General features: G+C 39.4%; 1 protein-coding gene across 3 annotated transcripts in view; it reads left to right on the top strand.

The window, feature by feature from the left end:
- dapk1 (death-associated protein kinase 1) overlaps positions 1 to 18468 on the top strand; it is a 71506-nt gene extending 53038 nt beyond the window's left edge. For 2 of the 3 annotated variants that reach the window (XM_058375595.1, XM_058375596.1), the window contains exons 19-26: positions 4430 to 4507; positions 4853 to 5069; positions 6082 to 6267; positions 7050 to 7247; positions 10109 to 10247; positions 10966 to 11086; positions 12925 to 13113; positions 15194 to 18468. In XM_058375595.1, coding sequence (XP_058231578.1) covers positions 4430 to 4507; positions 4853 to 5069; positions 6082 to 6267; positions 7050 to 7247; positions 10109 to 10247; positions 10966 to 11086; positions 12925 to 13113; positions 15194 to 16459 — 2394 coding nt within the window. In that variant the 3' untranslated portion in view covers positions 16460 to 18468. Of the gene's footprint in view, positions 1 to 4429; positions 4508 to 4852; positions 5070 to 6081; positions 6268 to 7049; positions 7248 to 7705; positions 8461 to 10108; positions 10248 to 10965; positions 11087 to 12924; positions 13114 to 15193 lie in introns of those variants that run through there. The other variant, XM_058375597.1, reaches the window with a different exon arrangement.
- Positions 18469 to 19335: the final 867 nt, after the last annotated feature.

Genomic DNA, 19335 nt, shown 5'->3' with positions numbered 1-19335 from the left:
TAACGCTCATGATTCATATGAGTAAATGCTGACATTCAAATAACTGCTTGAGTAAAAGGAAGGAAGTATCTAAAAAAAAAACGAATTAAGTAATGAGTTACTCATTTCACAGGATTGGATTTACAGAATAAGCAGCTGTGGTATTAGTAATGAGATCAGAAGCATTCATGTACAGCTTATCATTAGTATTGCGTCATTGCAGCCTCACAACACCTTTTGGCAGTTAGAGAATAATGACATGCATAGCTTTCTCTGATAATGATGTGACTAATGTTACTGTAGTAGTTACACAACTGCACCAGGCTTTTCACATGGGGCACTTTTCACAGTCTAGAGCGAGGGATGTGAGTCAAACCACACAATTAAGGGGTCATAATTGCCTTATTAATCTGATTCAAATTTGAGTGCTCTCTTCTGTGAGGTTGTTGATGCTTTGAAGAGATTTAACTTTTATAACAATAGACATAGAAAATGTCTTGTTGATATTTTCTAACCTTCACAGCAGCTGTCATTTGGTCTCTGAGGTAAACTACAGTTAGCTTGTTTACTTTACTTTTAACAGTTAGGTTGTTTACTTTGTCTGTCCATGGCAGCACAATCGTACGTTTTACCACGATTGGTTCTGTAGTATGATCGAATATCAGATTGTTTGTCCGCAACTGCTTGGTGGAAATTTTTTTCAGCCACATAGCCTTGTGCTCCTGAAATGATCGCTTCGACAAGACGTTTTTTCAGTACGTTGAAAAATGCTAGCCTGTACGCACCACTGAGACAGAAATAGTGTAAAATAATGTCAAGAAAGAATCAGATCAATGACTAGAAGTAACATGAGCGGAAACAACTATCAAATGTAACAAAGCAGTTTGTCTTTATAAATTAATTTAAGTGTGAGTGAGGAAGTCCCCGCTAATTATGCTACTACTATAAGTACAGTTTATGGCATTGTTTAACAAATGAAAGGCCATGCATGTAAATGTTATTTCCCACTTAATTTTTCAGTCCCTGACAAATTTAATCTTGAGACAGAATTATTCTTCCCCTCTTTAACCAGAGCCGAACGCTGAAACTTTTGACATTAACATTATTCTTGATCATCTTATGCAATAAGCATAGTATGCGAATATCTTGCGTATAAGTTGCAGTTCTTGTCAGAGGTATTAGCATGACAAGCAGGAAGCAGGTAACATTGTTGCGCTACAAAAACTAAGAATATTAGAGATTTTAGAAAGTATGCTCAACTAACCTGGGAGAAAAATGGTGGGTGCTATTCAGCTCTAGGCATTGGGTTAAGATCATGTACCGTGTAAGTGGTATTTTAAGGGCCTCTTACATATAATAATTCAATTATTTCATAGATGTTGTAGTGCACTAACATTCTCCCTCCATTACCTGAAATCCAGTCCCTGCGGAAGCTTAGCAAATAAGATTAAAGTCAAGGGAAAGTTAATTGACGCATATGAAATCAAATTTCCAGTTTATTTTTTCCTTACTATAAATGACTCCTAAAAGAACACAATTAAGTATGTAGTTCAGCTTTCAAGCACTGATTGCTCACTATCCGGTACTGGCCATCAGCAGTTCTATAGTGGAATTATAGTTGCTTGACTGAAGGAGTATGAAATCAATACAGGTCAAGGTAGCAGGGTCTGTATTCGTGTAATCGCCTGTGGAGTGTCTTCTTCCAGTGCTATGTATTTGTGTAAGCTTGACCCTGGGGATCTGGTGTTATCGATGCTGCTTAAATAATATCCCTAATTGTTTGTGTTTGTTATGTATCCATTCGATCACATGCAGATGATTTGTGCATATACGTGGTGGAAAGAGAAAAGCTCTGTATCTTCCCATGGTTCTTGAGTGATTCCCAGAACTCTGTTGCTTAAATGAAGCACATCAATTATCAGCACAATTCAACCCCTCTGTGTACATCTACTGGATTCAGTGATGTGTTTATGTTTGTGTTAATGTACGTCGATGGCTGATGCACTATTCATGGACGTTAAAGGATGTCCTCCGGTCTGAATTGTTTCCCGATCGTCATTTCTTTGCTAGTATGAGATCTCTGGCCTCATTGTGTCAGAAAAGTCTTTCCCTCTGTGAACACTTACCACAGTCTTCAGCTTGGAAGGCACCTTCAGATGTTTCGAGACATCTACTAGCCCATAAATGAAGACGTATGCCTCCCTACTGGGGATTGTACAAGAGTTAGACTGGGAAACAAAACAGACTGAATATGTTATAAAAAAGAATGGGGTGAAAATAGGAAGACAGATGGCTATGCTTTTTAGAAGGACAAAGATGAGTCTTTGAACACAAAAAACATGCTGTCCACATGTTACTTCACAGACTCCAGACATTCAAAAGTACACTGCTCTAAAAGTATAGCAGAGTATAGCATCAAGTCAGTTAAACTCCTGGGATATTGATCTGGTCAGTTAAGTAGCAGAGGGCGTTGGTAATCAGTTTCAGCTGCTTTGGTGTTAATGAAATTAACAAAAGCTGCACTAGATTGGCAACAATGAGATGACCCCCAAAACCAGAAGGATTTGACAGGTGGAGGCCACTGACATTTTTTCCCTCCTCATCTTTTCTGACTGTTTTTCACTAGTTTTGCATTTGGCTAGGGTCAGTGTCACTACTGGTAGCATGAAACGTTACCTGGACACAACAGTCCAATGCTTCCAGGATGGCACATCAGTTCATGTTATTGCCAGAAGGTTTGCTGTGTCTACTAGCACAGTCTCAAGAGCATGGAAGAGATTCCTGGAGACAGGCAGTTACTCTAGGAGAGCTGGATGGGGCCATAGAAGGTCCTTAACCCATCAGCATCTTATCGGTATCTGCTCCTTTGTGCAAGGAGGAACAGGATGAGCACTGCCAGAGCCCTACAAAATGACCTGCAGCAGGCCACTGGTGTGAATGTCTCTGACCAAACAATCAGAAGCAGACTTTATGAGGGTGGGCTGAGGGCCCGAAGTCCTCTAGTGGGCTCTGTGCTCATTGCCCGGCACCGTGGAGCTCGATTGGCATTTGCCATTGAACACCAGAATTGGCAGGTCCGCCACTGGCCCCCTGTGCTTTTCACAGATGAGAGCAGGTTCACTCTGAGCACATGTGACAGACGTGAAAGGGTCTGGAGAAGCCATGGAGAACATTATGCTGCCTTTAACATCGTTCAGCATGACCGGTTTGGTGGTGGGTCAGTGATGGTCTGGGGAGGCGCATCTTTTTTCCCTATTGAGATCTGATGTGTTTTTAAAGTGTTCCTTTCATTTTTTTGAACAGTGTAGTTTTGTGATTGCAAACAACCAGTTAAAATATCCTATCTTAGCTAATATTATCTAGGTAGCTAGCAAAATAGCAGTAAAAAATTTTAAACATATAGGAATACGAGTTAGACATTCCCTCAGAAATGGTGTACTGTTTGCTTACTTTAGCTAGCTAGCTAGTTTTAACACTAAATTTATGAAACTATTTCAATGTCTTCAAAGTTTCTCTCGAGTATGGTTACACTAGCTAGATATAGCTACCATTAGCAGCTAATGTTAGAAACATTCCACAGAAATCTTGTCAGGTAATATTTATTTGGCTCAATCTCATGTTTGAACTCAAGCACTGATTTTCTTTATGTATTAATTAGCATTTTAGCTAGCAAGAAAGCAGGAAAACATTAGCTTGGACATGTTCGAGCACAATCAATCTGTAGTTTTTAACCCTGTTTTTCTGCCTCACTTGTGGCTAAACTAAAGATTTTCACATCTCACTCCCATTCTATAAATGTTTTATTGGGGTGTATGTGTGGCTGTGTAATGAAGAATGCTTCCTATTCATAGGGCAGCTTTGAGAAAGGGCCACAGCTGGTTTTTAGCTTTGTGGTTAGCAGTATGCTTGTGGTCTCAGGTGCTTGGCTGATTGTATAGATGGGTGTTTAGTAGGGGGATTTGGGGTTTACTGGTTTCCCCTGTAAGCCCTTGAGGTTTGTTTGTGTGGTTGTGTGTGTGTATATGACATGCTCTTGGCTTTTGCTATTAGCTTGAAGTATTTCCAACACCCTGTGCTGTCCTCATGCTCATAAATCCATTCTGCCTTTAGTCACAAAAACCCAAATCTGCCATCGTCTTTGTCAGCTAGCAGACATCATCCTCCTTCTGGACCTCTGTAGCGTATCAAGGACTAGCTGTTCAGCTATAACATCACCCCTTTTTTTCCCTCTCTCTCTCTCTCTCTTTCTTTGCCTCTTTTTCTTCCTCCAGCTTGCTCTTCTACTAGCATCAGCACTCTGTAATAGGAAAACCGAGTTGTAATTCAGAGCTGTAATGGAGTTTTACTTTCTCAGCTTTTCTCATCCAGCCAGCTCACATCATTCTTCCCTGAAGCTTATCTCTCTTTGTCATCTTCATTTCTTTTTCTTTCTTTTTTTTTGCCTTTGTAGGATGGAAAGACGGCAGAGGAAGTGGCAATTGCAGAACAGCAAGAGCATGTATCACATCTGTTGGCCAAACTGAAAAAGGTTGGTGAATTGTTAAACAACCCACGTTGTAATAAGCTGACTGCTTCTGGCGGTTCTGCATTAATTAATTGTGTTTTAACTTTGACACAGATTGGGTCCAGCGTATATAATTCACTTGGCTGTTTTAATGTCCTTATATTTACATTCTGATGATATAGGCAGATTTTCAGATTAGACCCAGGTCACGTTCAGCCTCTGAGGTGCATAATATTTAGTTCAACACTTTTTTTCTTTTTCTTTTTTTTTTCTCTGCTAAATTGTGCAGTGTCTTGCCACTACATACATAAATCTGCTTCCGTGTGCATTAATAGCTTCCTTTAATTTCCTCTCTGATTGCTCCCCTAGGACAACCACAAAGGCGGCTACATCCAGCAGCTGAGACCCACTCAGACCCCTCAGCCGCGGATCAAGCTCAAACTGTTCGGCCACTCCGGCTCTGGAAAGAGCACTCTGCTGGAATCTCTGAAGTGTGGCATCCTGAGAAGCTTCTTTAGACGTAGGAGACCCAGACTCACCAACCCTGTGAGACACCCGGCCTCACCTGCCACATCCAAGCCTGCCGGTATGAGAGGCGTTGCCATTCCAGTTTTATGCTTCTGAGAATTATAATGTTTTTAGTAGATTATTCTTAGCTACTTAAAAGGCTCAAACTTAAACGTATTGCTTTTGTAGCTCTTTCATTTCATTTTACATCTCTGTGCTTGATTGTTCTTCACTTCACATACACATACACATATGCTGTAGATGCAATGCATTTCCTCCTACAAGAAACACTCTTGAAACGAAGCCGCTTGAAAGGAAATAAAAGTTTCAGGGAAAGAAGAAGAGTTCTGAGGAAAGTGTCAGGCGCGCTTGACACATTCAGCACAGTGTGACTAACACATCCTCCAAATCCTCATACAAGTGCAAGTATGAAGCATGAAAAAAAGGCCTTTTTTTGGGTGACACTGATAAGAGTGTTGACCGTAGAACTGCTGCCTGCATTTTCCTGCTCCTAACCTGACTCACCTCTGAACCAGATTGGTTGAGTAACATTTCCCACAGTGATGTCATTCACTGTCATTTTGCAAATTCAAATCGAACAAGCCTGTGGTGCGACGCACCCCTGCTCTGTCAGTCACTGTAATCACTGAGGATCTCTTTGTAATATTCCTAAAGCTGTTCTTGTAATATGTTTTATTACATAATGCTCAATACTTTTTGCATCTCATAGCCAAATAGATAATAAAATTCAGTTGTTTGAACACTTTGACTCATGGGTGTTAATGCTAGTGGACTTTAGTCAAAGATTTTTAACCCCTTATATCCAAGAAGACAGAATTGCGCTTATCACTATTGTAACAATGCTTTTTTTATTATTAGGTTCTCTGCAGTCACGAAATAATTTAAGGTAGTAAATAAATTGTTTTGGATCACTGAATTTTAAGAGGTTAAACGATTTTGAATGACCATACTGCCCCCTGCTGGTTATATGCACAATTACTAGGATAACCCCTGCTAAGTCTGTTCATTAAATTTTACATTGATTTGTCAGTTTATTACATTTCCGTGTATGTGTGTGTGTTCCCATCCAGTCTCTGTGAGCATCTCCAACCTATATCCAGGCTGTGAGAATGTGAGTGTGAGAAGTCGCAGTATGATGTTCGAGCCCAGTCTGACTAAAGGAGTGCTGGAGGTGTTCAACCCCGTCCACAGCAGCCTGAACGCAGCCGATGACACGGCCACCAAGGCCATCGACATCCACACAGCCAACGTCAACGGTTAGACGCCCACTGTCCTTTTTATTTTCCCTTTTTTTTTTTTATTATTTATATAACAAAATCATATGAATCATGTTACAGCATGATAATACAAATCTGATATGCTTTCTAACTATTTGGATTTTTCTCAAACAATTACATTATATTATATTATATATTATATTATATTATATTATATTATATTATATTATATTATATATTATATTAGATTAGATTAGATTAGATTAGATTAGATTATATATTTTATATATATATATATATATATATATATATATATATATATATATATATATATATATAGAAATATTGTGTTTTTTTATTTATTTCATTTCTTTCAGTTATAAGTTAGTTACTTTTCTGTCACAGTGCATAAAATTATTATTATCTTTATCTTTAGTCAATGTAATGACTACAGATAAGAAAACAGTATTATAACCAATTCAAAACTATTACTTGAATGATGAAGCTAATTGTAAGACATCCTTATCAGATATTCCAGCAGTACAGATAAACTGGACTTCTGTGTATACACTGCCTAAGCCAGAGCATTAATATAAATTCTTCTCTCTAATAAATATGTGATTCCCATAAACAGCTATTGATCGGCCCAATGCCTGCTCTTAGACTTTTAGCTAATTTGTCTGTCTTTTTCTCAGTACAGCATGCATGTGCTCCGAAGATTAGGATTGAAAATAAGGCATCAGCAATACTTGTCACTTATTGGTTTAAGATGATCTAAGGAGTTTGTAAATTGACTGATGGAATATTTGCGTGTGTGTTAGGTGTTGGAGACTTCAGTGTCTGGGAATTCTCTGGAAATCCAGTGTACTACTGCACCTACGACTATTTTGCAGCCAATGACAGCACAGCCATCCACCTGGTGACGTTCAGCCTGGAGGAACCGTACGAGACTCAGCTCAGCCATGTCACCTTTTGGCTCAACTGTCTCAAGGCTCTCATGCTGCCTGAGGAAAACATCGGTGAGTTTGGATTTGATTGTGTCTGTGTATGTGATAGTAAAGTAAGAGTATGTTTTGAAGGCCTTTTTTAGCCCCTTGTGTAAGCACTGCAGGTAAGGTAGGACTGTAACCCTAGGTAACCCTAGGCTGGAAATCTTTTTGTACTCTGTTAATTCTGTTTCTACTCATAATATAAATCAGATCTCAACAGTGACCAGTGTGTTCAAAAATGAAATCTTGATTGTCATTATATGTGAGTTGAGTGTAAACTGTTTTTTGTCCTTATAGGGATATATAGAGACCATATGAGATCATATAATTCTTTATTTATTAAACGTTACTTAATGGTTTAGGAGTTAATACATCTGAAAGCCTCTACTCTATAGAACATCCAAAAAGGATTTTAAAATAAATGTTCAATTAAATGAATGATTTCATGCTGAAAGATTTCTTTGCTTATGGGAGTGTTTTTTTTTCAGGATGACCACTCCCACATTCACAGGGCTCGAGGGTACAGTAGATGTTTTAAGTAGAAAAAATTGATGTAAATCGTATGATTTGGCCTTGGAGATTTTGGAGGGATGTGTTGATGTACTGATGTCGGATATGCTTAACTGATATCCTTTTTTTTGCTTTAGTATGTTACCTGTAAGTATGTTTAGTACATAAAATTATGTTCAGATATTACAATAGGCATGTGTCCATCACATTTGCAAGAGGATTTATGATTATTTCCTTTGTTATTTTTTGTATTTTAAGATGTAGAAAGGGTCGAAAGACATGTCTGGGAGACTCGTAATAGTGAGGAGAGGATCTTTCAAAATTCGAAAATAAATAGAAACACAGGTAGCGTAATTAAATTCCTCTTTCATTGCTTAAGGCAGGTCATTTCACAAGTTAAGTTGGATATAGGAACTGGATTTGACTGACCAAATAAATACTGTGCATGAAATCCTTTACTCCATGAACTCTCCTTTAAGCACAGAGGCCTCAACAATTTATGATGAAGTGCAATCACACTGTAACTCCAGCAATACTCATATGTTCATCATTAGCTTTCATTATTTCCCAATGATAATGTAGAAACAATCACAGTTTTGACCACTTGGCTATGTAATAAGTAACGTGCTATTAGTAAAAAAAAATTCCAGGTAATTATCAGACAGAAAGAATTTGACTGTCTGTTTAAATAGATAAATATTTTCGTCTTTATTCAATTCCTTCTCCTTTATTTATCTCTTGTGGATAGTTTAACTGGAAACACAAAGTAATTGTGTCTATTTAATCTGAGTGACCCTGTGTTGTGCTCGTGTGTTTACATTACATTAATATTATGTCACTTGGCACACACTCTTATCCGCAGTGTCCTGAACAAAATGTTCAAACAGGAAAAAGATAGGATTTCAAAAGTCTTAAGCAGGAGTCTTGTGTTGTCTTTACTGAGTGAATGTGTAACACGGGGCAAAAGTGTATTTCAGAGTATAATAGTACAAAGAAAACCAGAAATAACAAGCAACTGATCACACTTTTTTAGAAAAACACACTGAAATGAATCAAGCTCATATAACAGCATGTCGTGATATGGCGTATTCCTCCTGTTATATAGCAGTTTACCAATGATTACAAATATTTACACATTTATGGTTAGTTTTAATGTTGGCGCGTCCACAAGTCTTGCGTTATTGCAGCTATAAACAGCTGTTTCATCACCAGCCTCTTTTCTGCTCTCTCTCTCTCTCTCTGTCTGTCCTTCTCTATCTCTTATAGCTAACATATGAAATTACATTTTCTGTGAAAAGTGTTTCACAGAAATAAACAAAAAAAAGAAACCTTTTGTCATGAAGATTTTCCTGTGGTGGAAAAACGTACTAAGGTTCTGACAATCCTTCCAAAAAATGTAAAATAACTTCCCTTTACAGAAAACAGAAACTACAGTGATCAGGCATAACATTATGACCAGTGAGGTGAAGTGAATAACACTGATTATCTCCTCATCATGGCACCTGTTAGTGGGTGGGATATATTAGGCTGCAAGTGAACATTTTGTCCTCAAAGTTGATGTGTTAGAAGCTCGAAAATGGGCAAGTGTAAGGATTTGAGCGAGTTTGACAAGGGCCCAATTGTGACGGCTAGACGACTGGATCAGAGCATCTCCAAAACTGCAGCTCTTGTGGAGGTTTTCCCGATCTGCAGTGGTCAGTATCTATCAAAAGTGGTCCAAGGAAGGAACAGAGGTGAACCAGTGAGGTCATGGGTGGTCAAGGCTCACTAATGCATTGGGGGAGTGAAGGCTGGCCCGTGTGATCCGATCCAACAGACGAGTTACTGTTGGTCAAATTGCTGAAGAAGTTAATGCTGGTTCTGATGGAAAGGTGTCAGAATCCACAGTGCATGATGGGTCAGGGCTGTTTTGGGAACCAAAGGAGGACCAACACAATAGGCAGGTGGTTATAACATTTTGCCTGATAGTTGTATATCAACAATTATATGTTTTTCTTCATTAAATAACACCACACTTTGTCTATTTATTATATGGTTTAAATTAAATAGATCATTATACACGTTCCTTGGAATAACCACTGAAAATAAAACGAGTGCAGTACGATAAACCTATCGTGAATTTCAGCAGAATGTATGGATGCTTTCAGATGGGCGACTTCAGCACCTCTGCGGTATAAAGCAATCTCTGTCTCTAACACTGAGTGCAGTAATCATTAATGCTTTGAGCTTTTTCTGCTCTCAATGCTGTAAACAACACATCAGTCCATTACGGTGCAAGACACATTTCTCATTACTGCAGTGGTGATGTACAGTATGTGTAGGTGGATAATTCCAGTTGAAAAGGGAAGTTATATAATAATGGTTTTCTGCTGTGTTTCTAGCTTTTGGAGGAAAGATCAGAAATCCTCTGCATGTGGTGCTGGTGGCAACGCACGCCGATATTGCCAACCTGCCTCGCTCTTTCGGTGGAGAGTTCAGCTATGACAAAGAGAGATCTTTACTGAAGGAAGTCCGTAACAGGTAATAAAGATCAGTTGTATCCCAAACACGCAAATTACCCACGACATTCATCTGTGTGTTACATGATTTATTGAAACTAGTCTGTCTTTATTTTGTTTATAACTGAAGACGTCACATCTTTAGGCAAATGAGGCTGAAGCATAAATGCAGCTTTACAACAAACAAAGGACACCAGCATATAGTCCAACAGTACATGACCTATATACACACTCCTAATAGATGATATAAATACCAAATGCAGAACAAATGCACATACTATACAACGCACACGATACAGAACACTTGATCTTAACCAGAGCACTGAGTAAATAGTCTTGTGTACTGTCCTTTGACAGGAACAGATACGAATGCAGCAAACTGAAATTCTATGTAAACTGCAGGCAGGCAAATCCATGGTTAGCAAACCTGTAATCAACAAACAGGCCATGATCAGGTGATCAACAAATAACTGAACTAGACATATTGTGAGTGTGCAATAATCCAGATGATGGATGGGTGTCATAGTCCTTGTCCTCTTAATGTGCCTTCCTTGTATTTTTCCTCTGGTTCGTTCATTTTAGGGATCTACATTTGTGTAAAGTTGTTTGTGACTATGTCTATGTTTAAAAGTGCTAAAAATTGTTATGTGTGGAGTAATGTTCTCATAGTAGTTACACTTGGTACATATTCTTCAGACATTTTGCCCAGCAAGTCTTCAACTGATTGTCATCTCTCCCAGGTTTGGAAATGATCTGCAAATAGCTGAGAAGCTCTTCATAATGGATGCCGGAGCCTCTAACTCAAAAGACATGAAGTTGCTAAGGAACCTCTTATTAGAGCTGCGCAACTCCATCATCTCAGTAAGAGTCTTCTGTTTTAGTCTTGTAATTGAGGGTGTTTGGTTTTGTTAGAAGACGCCTTTTAACTAAAGTTTTGCTTTCCTTTAAATGCTTTAACGTTACTGTGGCGTGTATTTATTTATTTAACTGTGAAGATTGCAGATCAGATGTGTGTGTAAGTGCATGTTTGCTATGAGAATGATCATAAATGTAGTATAAATGTATTATCAAAAGTGTAGTATATATGGTTCTGAAATCTACAGATTTCGTAAATACAGTATATTTGATTTTGTATTTCATCCAAAGTAAAAATCTGGTTAGTCTCAGAATTGATAAGTGATTACAAACTGAATTATGACACTCACAAAACAAACTGTGTGAGAAATTCACTCTTAAAGAGCAATGCTTTAGATACATATACAGTGACAGTTTTTCCAATTCATTCATTTGCTATAGGCATAAATACCTAATTATGGTTGAAACCAGCATTATGCCTTTTTTTAGCTGTTTGCTATAATTTAGCCACAGCAACATCCAGCAGGTTTTTCCAGCTGCTTCACTAATGAGATCCCAGCATGGAAATTTTTTATCATTCAAAACATGATTATAAATGCAAATGTGTTACAGACACAATTTCACAGTGACATTTCCCCTTTTTATCACTGATAAATAAAGTTCTGCTGTTTAATTTTATTGAACTGTATAATTGTTTGAAATCTAGCTATTGCTTGAATCATGCAAAATTTTGACAAACTAGAGAAACTTGTGAACATGCACAATATTGCCAAAAGTTTTGGGACACCCATCCAAATCCTTGAATTCAGGGGTTGGGCTCGGCCCCTTAGTTCCAGTGAAAAGAACTCTTAATACTTCAGTATACAAAGACATTTTTTGGACAATTTCATGCTCCCAACTTTGTGGGAACAGTTTGGGGATGACCCCTTCCTGTTCCAACATGACTGCACACCAGTGCACAAAGCAAGGTCCATAAAGACAAGGATGAGTGAGTTTGGTGTGGAGGAACTTGACTGGCCTGGACAGAGTCCTGACCTCAACCCAAGAGAACACCTTTGGGATGAATTATTGCAGAGACTGTAAGCCAGGCCTTCTCGTCCAACATCAGTGTCTGACCTCACAAATGCTCTTCTAGAGAAATGGTCAAAAATTCCCATAAGCACTCTCCTAAACCTTATGGAAATCCTTCCCAGAAGAGTTGAAGCTGTTATAGCTGAGACGGGTGGGCTAACTTCATATTACATTCATGGGCATGTACAGGCAGACGTCCTAAAACTTTTGGCAACATAGTGTAATTGTGACCTGGGGTAAAAGGACCTTCTGAGCTACATGTACCATTAAAAAGCTTTTTAAATGTTATTTGATCACAGTTATAACTTCAGTACCATTGGTTCAGAGGATAGTTATTAGTTATTGTTAACAATGTAAAATGTCCTTTTACTCTTATGTATTTGTGAGTCTGTATGTAAGTGTAGTATTTTCTGAGTCAATATCAACCCACTCTTAATATCAAGGCCTGCTATTCCTCTCGTCTTAGAGACTCACACAGTCAGATGTTTGTGTCCAAAGCACAAAGCCTATCCTACACGTCCTCTGTAATGAGACCCTCTCTCCCGCTCTCCTCTCCTCCTACACCACTTTTTCTCTTTGCCTCCTACACATACCTGCAGCCGTCTCCTCCTAATCTGCTTTTCTGATAGAAAAAACACTGCCTTATACAGTACCTACAAGTAATCAAATGAGCTATTTCTTCATTCTAAAGAAGGTAGATAAAGAGAATCCTGAAGGTTCTGCTGTTTAATATTCCCTCGTGAAACCTGTGTTTGTCTGCCTCTCTTTTTCAGAGCTGTAGGCCTATGACTCAGCTAGCAGAGAAATTGTTGTCCACTCTGCCTGCATGGCGTAAAGTGACTGGACCAAACCAGCTCATGTCCTGGCAGCAGTTTGTGGTTGATGTACAGGACCAGATCAACCCTCTAGTCAGCGAGGAGAACCTGCGAGAGCTAGCTTTACAGCTGCACAGCATGGGGGAGGTGTGTGTGTGTGTGTGTGTATATATGTGTGTATATATATATATATATATATATATATATATATATATATATATATATATATATATATATATATATATATATATATATATATATAATGTGTGTGTGTGTGTATACGAGGGAGTATTATGTGTATTTGAGTATGTCATATAGTGTGTTGAACCGTAGTCTGTTGTCAAGCTGATCACGACATCCATATATAGTTACTGCCAGAATTATTAACACACCTCAAAAGAATGTAAAATGCTAGTATATTGTATTATAGTATAATATTTTTATATATACACTATATTGCCAAAAGTATTCTCTCACCCATCCAAATAATCAGAATCAGGTGTTCCAATCACTTCCATGGCCACAGGTGTATAAAATCAAGCACCTAGGCATGCAGACTGTTTTTACAAACATTTGTGAAAGAATGGGTCGCTCTCAGGAGCTCAGTGAATTCCAGCGTGGAACTGTGATAGGATGCCACCTGTGCAACAAATCCAGTCGTGAAATTTCCTCGCTCCTAAATATTCCACAGTCAACTGTCAGCTGTATTATAAGAACGTGGAAGTGTTTGGGAACGATACAACTCAGCCACGAAGTGGTAGGCCACGTAAACTGACGGAGCGGGGTCAGCGGATGCTGAGGCGCATAGTGCGAAGAGGTCGCCAACTTTCTGCAGAGTCAATCGCTACAGACCTCCAAACTTCAGATTAGCTCAAGAACAGGGCGCAGAGAGCTTCATGGAATGGGTTTCCATGGCCGAGCAGCTGCATCCAAGCCATACATCACCAAGTGCAATGCAAAGAGTCGGATGCAGTGGTGTAAAGCACGCCGCCACTGGACTCTAGAGCAGTGGAGACGCGTTCTCTGGAGTGACGAATCGCGCTTCTCCATCTGGCAATCTGATGGACGAGTCTGGGTTTGGCGGTTGCCAGGAGAACGGTAGTTGTCTGACTGCATTGTGCCAAGTGTAAAGTTTGGTGGAGGGGGGATTATGGTGTGGGGTTGTTTTTCAGGAGCTGGGCTTGGCCCCTTAGTTCCAGTGAAAGGAACTCTTAATGCTTCAGCATACCAAGACATTTTGGACAATCCCATGCTCCCAACTTTGTGGGAACAGTTTGGAGCTGGCCCCTTCCTCTTCCAACATGACTGTGCACCAGTGCACAAAGCAAGGTCCATAAAGACATGGATGACAGAGTCTGGTGTGGATGAACTTGACTGGCCTGCACAGAGTCCTGACCTCAACCCGATAGAACACCTTTGGGATGAATTAGAGCGGAGACTGAGACCCAGGCCTTCTCGTCCAACATCAGTGTGTGACCTCACAAATGCGCTTCTGGAAGAATGGTCAAAAATTCCCATAAACACACTCCTAAACCTTGTGGACAGCCTTCCCAGAAGAGTTGAAGCTGTTATAGCTGCAAAGGGTGGACCGACGTCATATTGAACCCTATGGATTAGGAATGGGATGTCACTTAAGTTCATATGCGAGTCAAGGCAGGTGAGCGAATACTTTTGGCAATATAGTGTATGTCTACAACATCAACAATTATACCAAATTATCACTTATTTGATGTTGTATTTCCTTTAGGTGCCAAATTTCCTCTAACTGACAGAAGGAATAGTTTTGAGCTTATGCATGCTAAGAACTTGTTTATAAATATCCATCACTGCATGTATTTATATGTATGTTAATGGATGAGCTGTGGGTGGCATTGGTTGAATAGCAATCCCTCTGTTGTTCCAATTACACTGCCTACACTGTTTTCCGCAGTGTAACAACATCAAAACAGCCAGGGTTTAGTCATCTGGCATATTATATAAGAATGTTCTCATGTGGTGAACAATTTTTTAAAACAATTATTCAACCAAGGCCTTGAACTGCTGTTTCAGTGAAATGACTGAGAGAAAAATATTTTCATGCCCACTAGATGGCAGTATAACGACTATTTACTAAATTGTTCCGTCCTGGTTTTAATAAAAATGAAGTAATATTCCAAGGAAAGAGAGATGACCAGCTGACACTGCTCAGGGATATTTACCACGTCTCTCTTTTATTTCTGTGCTTCAGATCAACATCATACAGAGTGAAACCGTCCAAGATGTGGTTCTCTTAGACCCTCGCTGGCTCTGCACCAATGTTCTTGGCAAGCTCCTCTCCATTGAAACTCCTAAAGCCATCCACCATTACAGGGGTCGCTACCGCCAGGAGGAGCTCCAGACTCTGGTCTCTGAAGGAGATGTAGATGAACTCCTTCAAATTTTGGATGCCATGGACGTATGTGCCCGTGACTTGGCCAACCCGGGTATGGTGGATGTTCCCCCCCTCATCCGCGCCGGAGACCTGCAGCATTCCTGGACTGATGAAGCAGACGAAGAGGTGGAGGATGCCTTGCTGTATGGAGGTGTCCGCATAGTCCCAGCTGAGCACTTGACACCTTTCCCTTGTGGCCTTTTCCACAAACTGCAGGTGAATCTTTGTCGCTGGAGCCGGCAACAGAGACCGGAGGCCGAAGCAGAGGAAGTTAGGCTGTGGACCGGAGGTGCTCGGGTAGGAGTTGGTGGAGCCGACGCTTTGGTACTGCTAGTTAATCACGGACAAGGTCTGGAAGTACGGCTGAGAGGACCGGAGTCTGAACGTAGCCGATGCTACGCTTTGCTGGATACTCTGTGTGGAATGGCCGAAGGGTTGCTTGCTGCTACACTACCTGGCCTGCTAACTGCCCGTCATTACCTGAGTCCTCAGCAACTACGAGAGCATCATGGACCTGTCATGCTTTACCAGCCAAGGGACTTTTTTAGAGCTCAAGCTCGGGGTGAAAACGCGTTAACCAACACCATAGGTGGCTATCGGGAGAGCTTTTCTAGCATCGTAGCGCTAGGTTGCACCCAAGTCTACAAACAAGGAACTCTTGGCAGGGATGTAGCTGTAGCTGAGGTCAGCCTTCTGGCTCGCCGCAAGCTCAGCCGCATGCTTGACCCACCGGACACCCTCGGCAAGGACTGGTGTCTTCTAGCCATGAACCTGGGCCTTAGTGAGCTAGCTGCTAAGTACAGCCCCGGCACCAACGGAACTCCCCCGGCTGACCCATTTTCTGTCCCAAGCCCGACGGCAGCGCTTCTTTATGACTGGAGCCAACGTTCAGACTCTACTATCGGTGTCCTGGTAGCTAAGCTGAGAGAACTTGGCCGCCGTGACGCAGCTGATTTTCTGCTAAAAGCAGCACCCGTGTTCCGGGTCAATATGGACAGTCTGGGGACTCCACCAGAACATTGCGGTCCAGTCTGCAATGGAGGAACGTCTTACAACTCCATCAGCTCCGTCATCTCGCGCTAAAGCACACCTGCGTGTGCAATCAGAAGAACATGTGCAATTTTACCTGTGGAGTGTTGTTATCTTTCAGTTCCTGTGTTACATAAGACTGTAATCTGTGAAGTTTGATACTTTGTACACATCAATCTTCCTGCTCTATTCTTTCTGAATGTCTCATTTCTGTGAGGGTGTCTATTTTAAGAATAATTTTTAGATCAAGGTTTTTTTTTTTGTTTTTGTTTTTTTTGTTTTTTTTTTAAGTGACAGCATTGTAATAACAAGGAAAATTGAAAGAGTTCTCAATCTGGGATTCTTTTTTACATTTAGATATGTATGGCAATGGTTTTATACACAACCTTTTGAGAAAAGGCTGCATAGTTAAGTGCTTGGCCCTGTTACTCGGTAATGATTCAAGCAGTTGAGTGCCTTTAAATGATAGAAAGCCAATTATTTATGAGCCATTTTGAAATTGCCTAATGCCCCTAACTGAATTAAAAACCCAAAGTCTTCTAGCCATAAACCTGGGCTTGTCAGTATTTCAGTCAAGTCTAAAATCCATTTTCTAACTATTTTGCAAATTTGATATTTGAGATTGAGGTGCAGTTTACTATCGTCTTTTTCTCAAGTTTACATTTTCCCATGCTAATAGTTTTAGCATGCAATTTAAAACTGCGCCTATATCAACAGCGGGAATTTAACTGAGCATAAAATTAGATATAAAGGTTTATTTTAGTCTGTCCTGAAACAAAAACCAAAATAATACTCTTAAAATACTCTTGGATACAACAGTTATATTTTAAAGGGTACGGTCCTGTAGACAGGATTTGAAATAACGTAGAAAGCAAATGGAAAATCCTTAAACAAGAAACTTTGAGCTTTTATTTGACATGAAATCTTCTCTGGTTGTATTGAAGGGCCATTCCATGTTGAAAACAACCAGAGGATTTGTGTTGACGATGCTTCATTGTACATCGGTTTCATTCTAAAAGTCAGATACAGACAATGGGTTTTTTTTTTTTGTTTGTTTTTATACATATTGCTCTTGAGCTGCTGTATCTTTTTTGCTTATTTAACAACAAAAAAAAGTTTCAAGGCAATTTGTATTATTAATGTGATTCCTTTTTTTTAATGTGTTTTGAAGCATGATCTAAATATTGTTACAGTTATCAGCTTTAATATATACTTTATTTCCCGTGTGTTAACAGCGTCCACGAGGAGCTCAGATGGTTTGTTTCAGACCTGCACTTAACCGCAAGCTAATGGTGCTCTTTTCAGTGGAACTTTAACCAAAAGAATGCCTTTCTGTAACAGATTGAAAGCGAGCAAAGTTTTTGTGAAATGTATCGAATCAAGACGATGTATATCGATCAATCTCATTTAGATCAGTGACTTGTAGGAACCACGTGCCCTCATCTGCGTAAGTCTTTAGCTTGGATTAGCTCTTGTTGCATCATACTTGTACTATATAGGTCTGATTTTTTTTTTTTTTTTAATGGAACTGAATGTATTTCTTGTGTCAGTCAACTGCAGTGGCAATCTTAGTCTTGGTGTCACACAGACTTTCTTTCTCTCTCACGTCCCTTTGTGCGAGAGACACAGAAACAGGAGGACACCAGAAAACTCCATGAACTTCCAACCAATACCCTGTAGTCTTTAATCACATCGCCATTACTTCTCCAGCTACACAGTTACAAATAAACATAAGAAAAGGGAAATGTGCATACTTGCTATTGTAGAAAGCACATTTTTATATATTGTGATTGAGTCTTATGTATTATTGAGCATTCTCTTTCTCTGTTTCCTGTCCATTGTTGAGGTTCACGCTTCTTTTCCCCTCTTTTCGAAAACTTCTCTAGCTTCATAAGTGGGGAAAAGTGAACCAGGCGTATTAAAGACTTTGTACAGTCATCTCTTTGCACAAAATGTTTCTTCTATTTATATTATATTCTGGAAGCATGTCTCTGAATGCCATGTCCTTAATACTTCCTTAAAACAGTGTAGTACATTTTTATAATAAATTGTTTACCTGATAATGTTTAGCTGTGTTGATTTTTTTTTTTTTCCCCAAATCGATGATTTCAAAAATGTTGTTTTGACTCTTCCAGTTTCTCCCAGTTCCTTTCTAGAAAAACAATCAATGGATATCGTTGAAAACCTCTTTGCACGCTGATAACAGCACGTTGTGATAACAGACGTGCTTGTGATGCTGGATACATGATTTCTGTGCAAAACTTTTTAGTATCAGGAATCATTTAACTCTAAACTGTAAAGAAGACCCAAAACCATTTCCCCTTATTCATTGTGGTATGTAATATGAAGGAGACCATTTTATATATGCTACCGCTCAAAAGTTTGGGATCACTCAAAAATTGTATTGTTTTCTAAGGAAACATACACAAAATTAGTCTGAATAGAAAAGAACAGGACATGCTGACATGTCAGAGTTAGAAATAATGATTTTGATGGAAATGATGAATGTTTTCTTTAATCTTTGCCTTCATCAAAAAAGCACCTTTGCAGCAATTACAGCCTGGGCATTCTAGCTGTCAATTTTTCAAGATAATCTGATGAGATTTCACCCCATGCTTCCTGGAGCATCTCCCACAAGATGGATTGGCTTGATGGGAGTCTTCCTCTGTAGCTGAAATCAAGCTGAAATATGCAAGTGATCCCAAACTTTTGAGTGGTAGTGTATGCACAGCTACAATTAAATGTCACTTTCTTTTTTTCATCTAGCTTTTTACACAGTGCTTGGACTTTATTTTCTATATAATTCTTAGTACAAAATTAGAACTTCCAACTAAGAACAGGTTACTTATAGTTTTGCTTAGGTTGGAGCCATTGACTGTAAATGCTGAGTGTATATTTTCACAAATATTTCATGCCTGGTCCAGGACATG

Source organism: Hemibagrus wyckioides, linkage group LG22 (genome assembly GCF_019097595.1).
Source record: "Hemibagrus wyckioides isolate EC202008001 linkage group LG22, SWU_Hwy_1.0, whole genome shotgun sequence".
Lineage (NCBI taxonomy): Eukaryota > Metazoa > Chordata > Actinopteri > Siluriformes > Bagridae > Hemibagrus > Hemibagrus wyckioides.
This window is presented reverse-complemented; position numbering and strand designations above follow the sequence as displayed.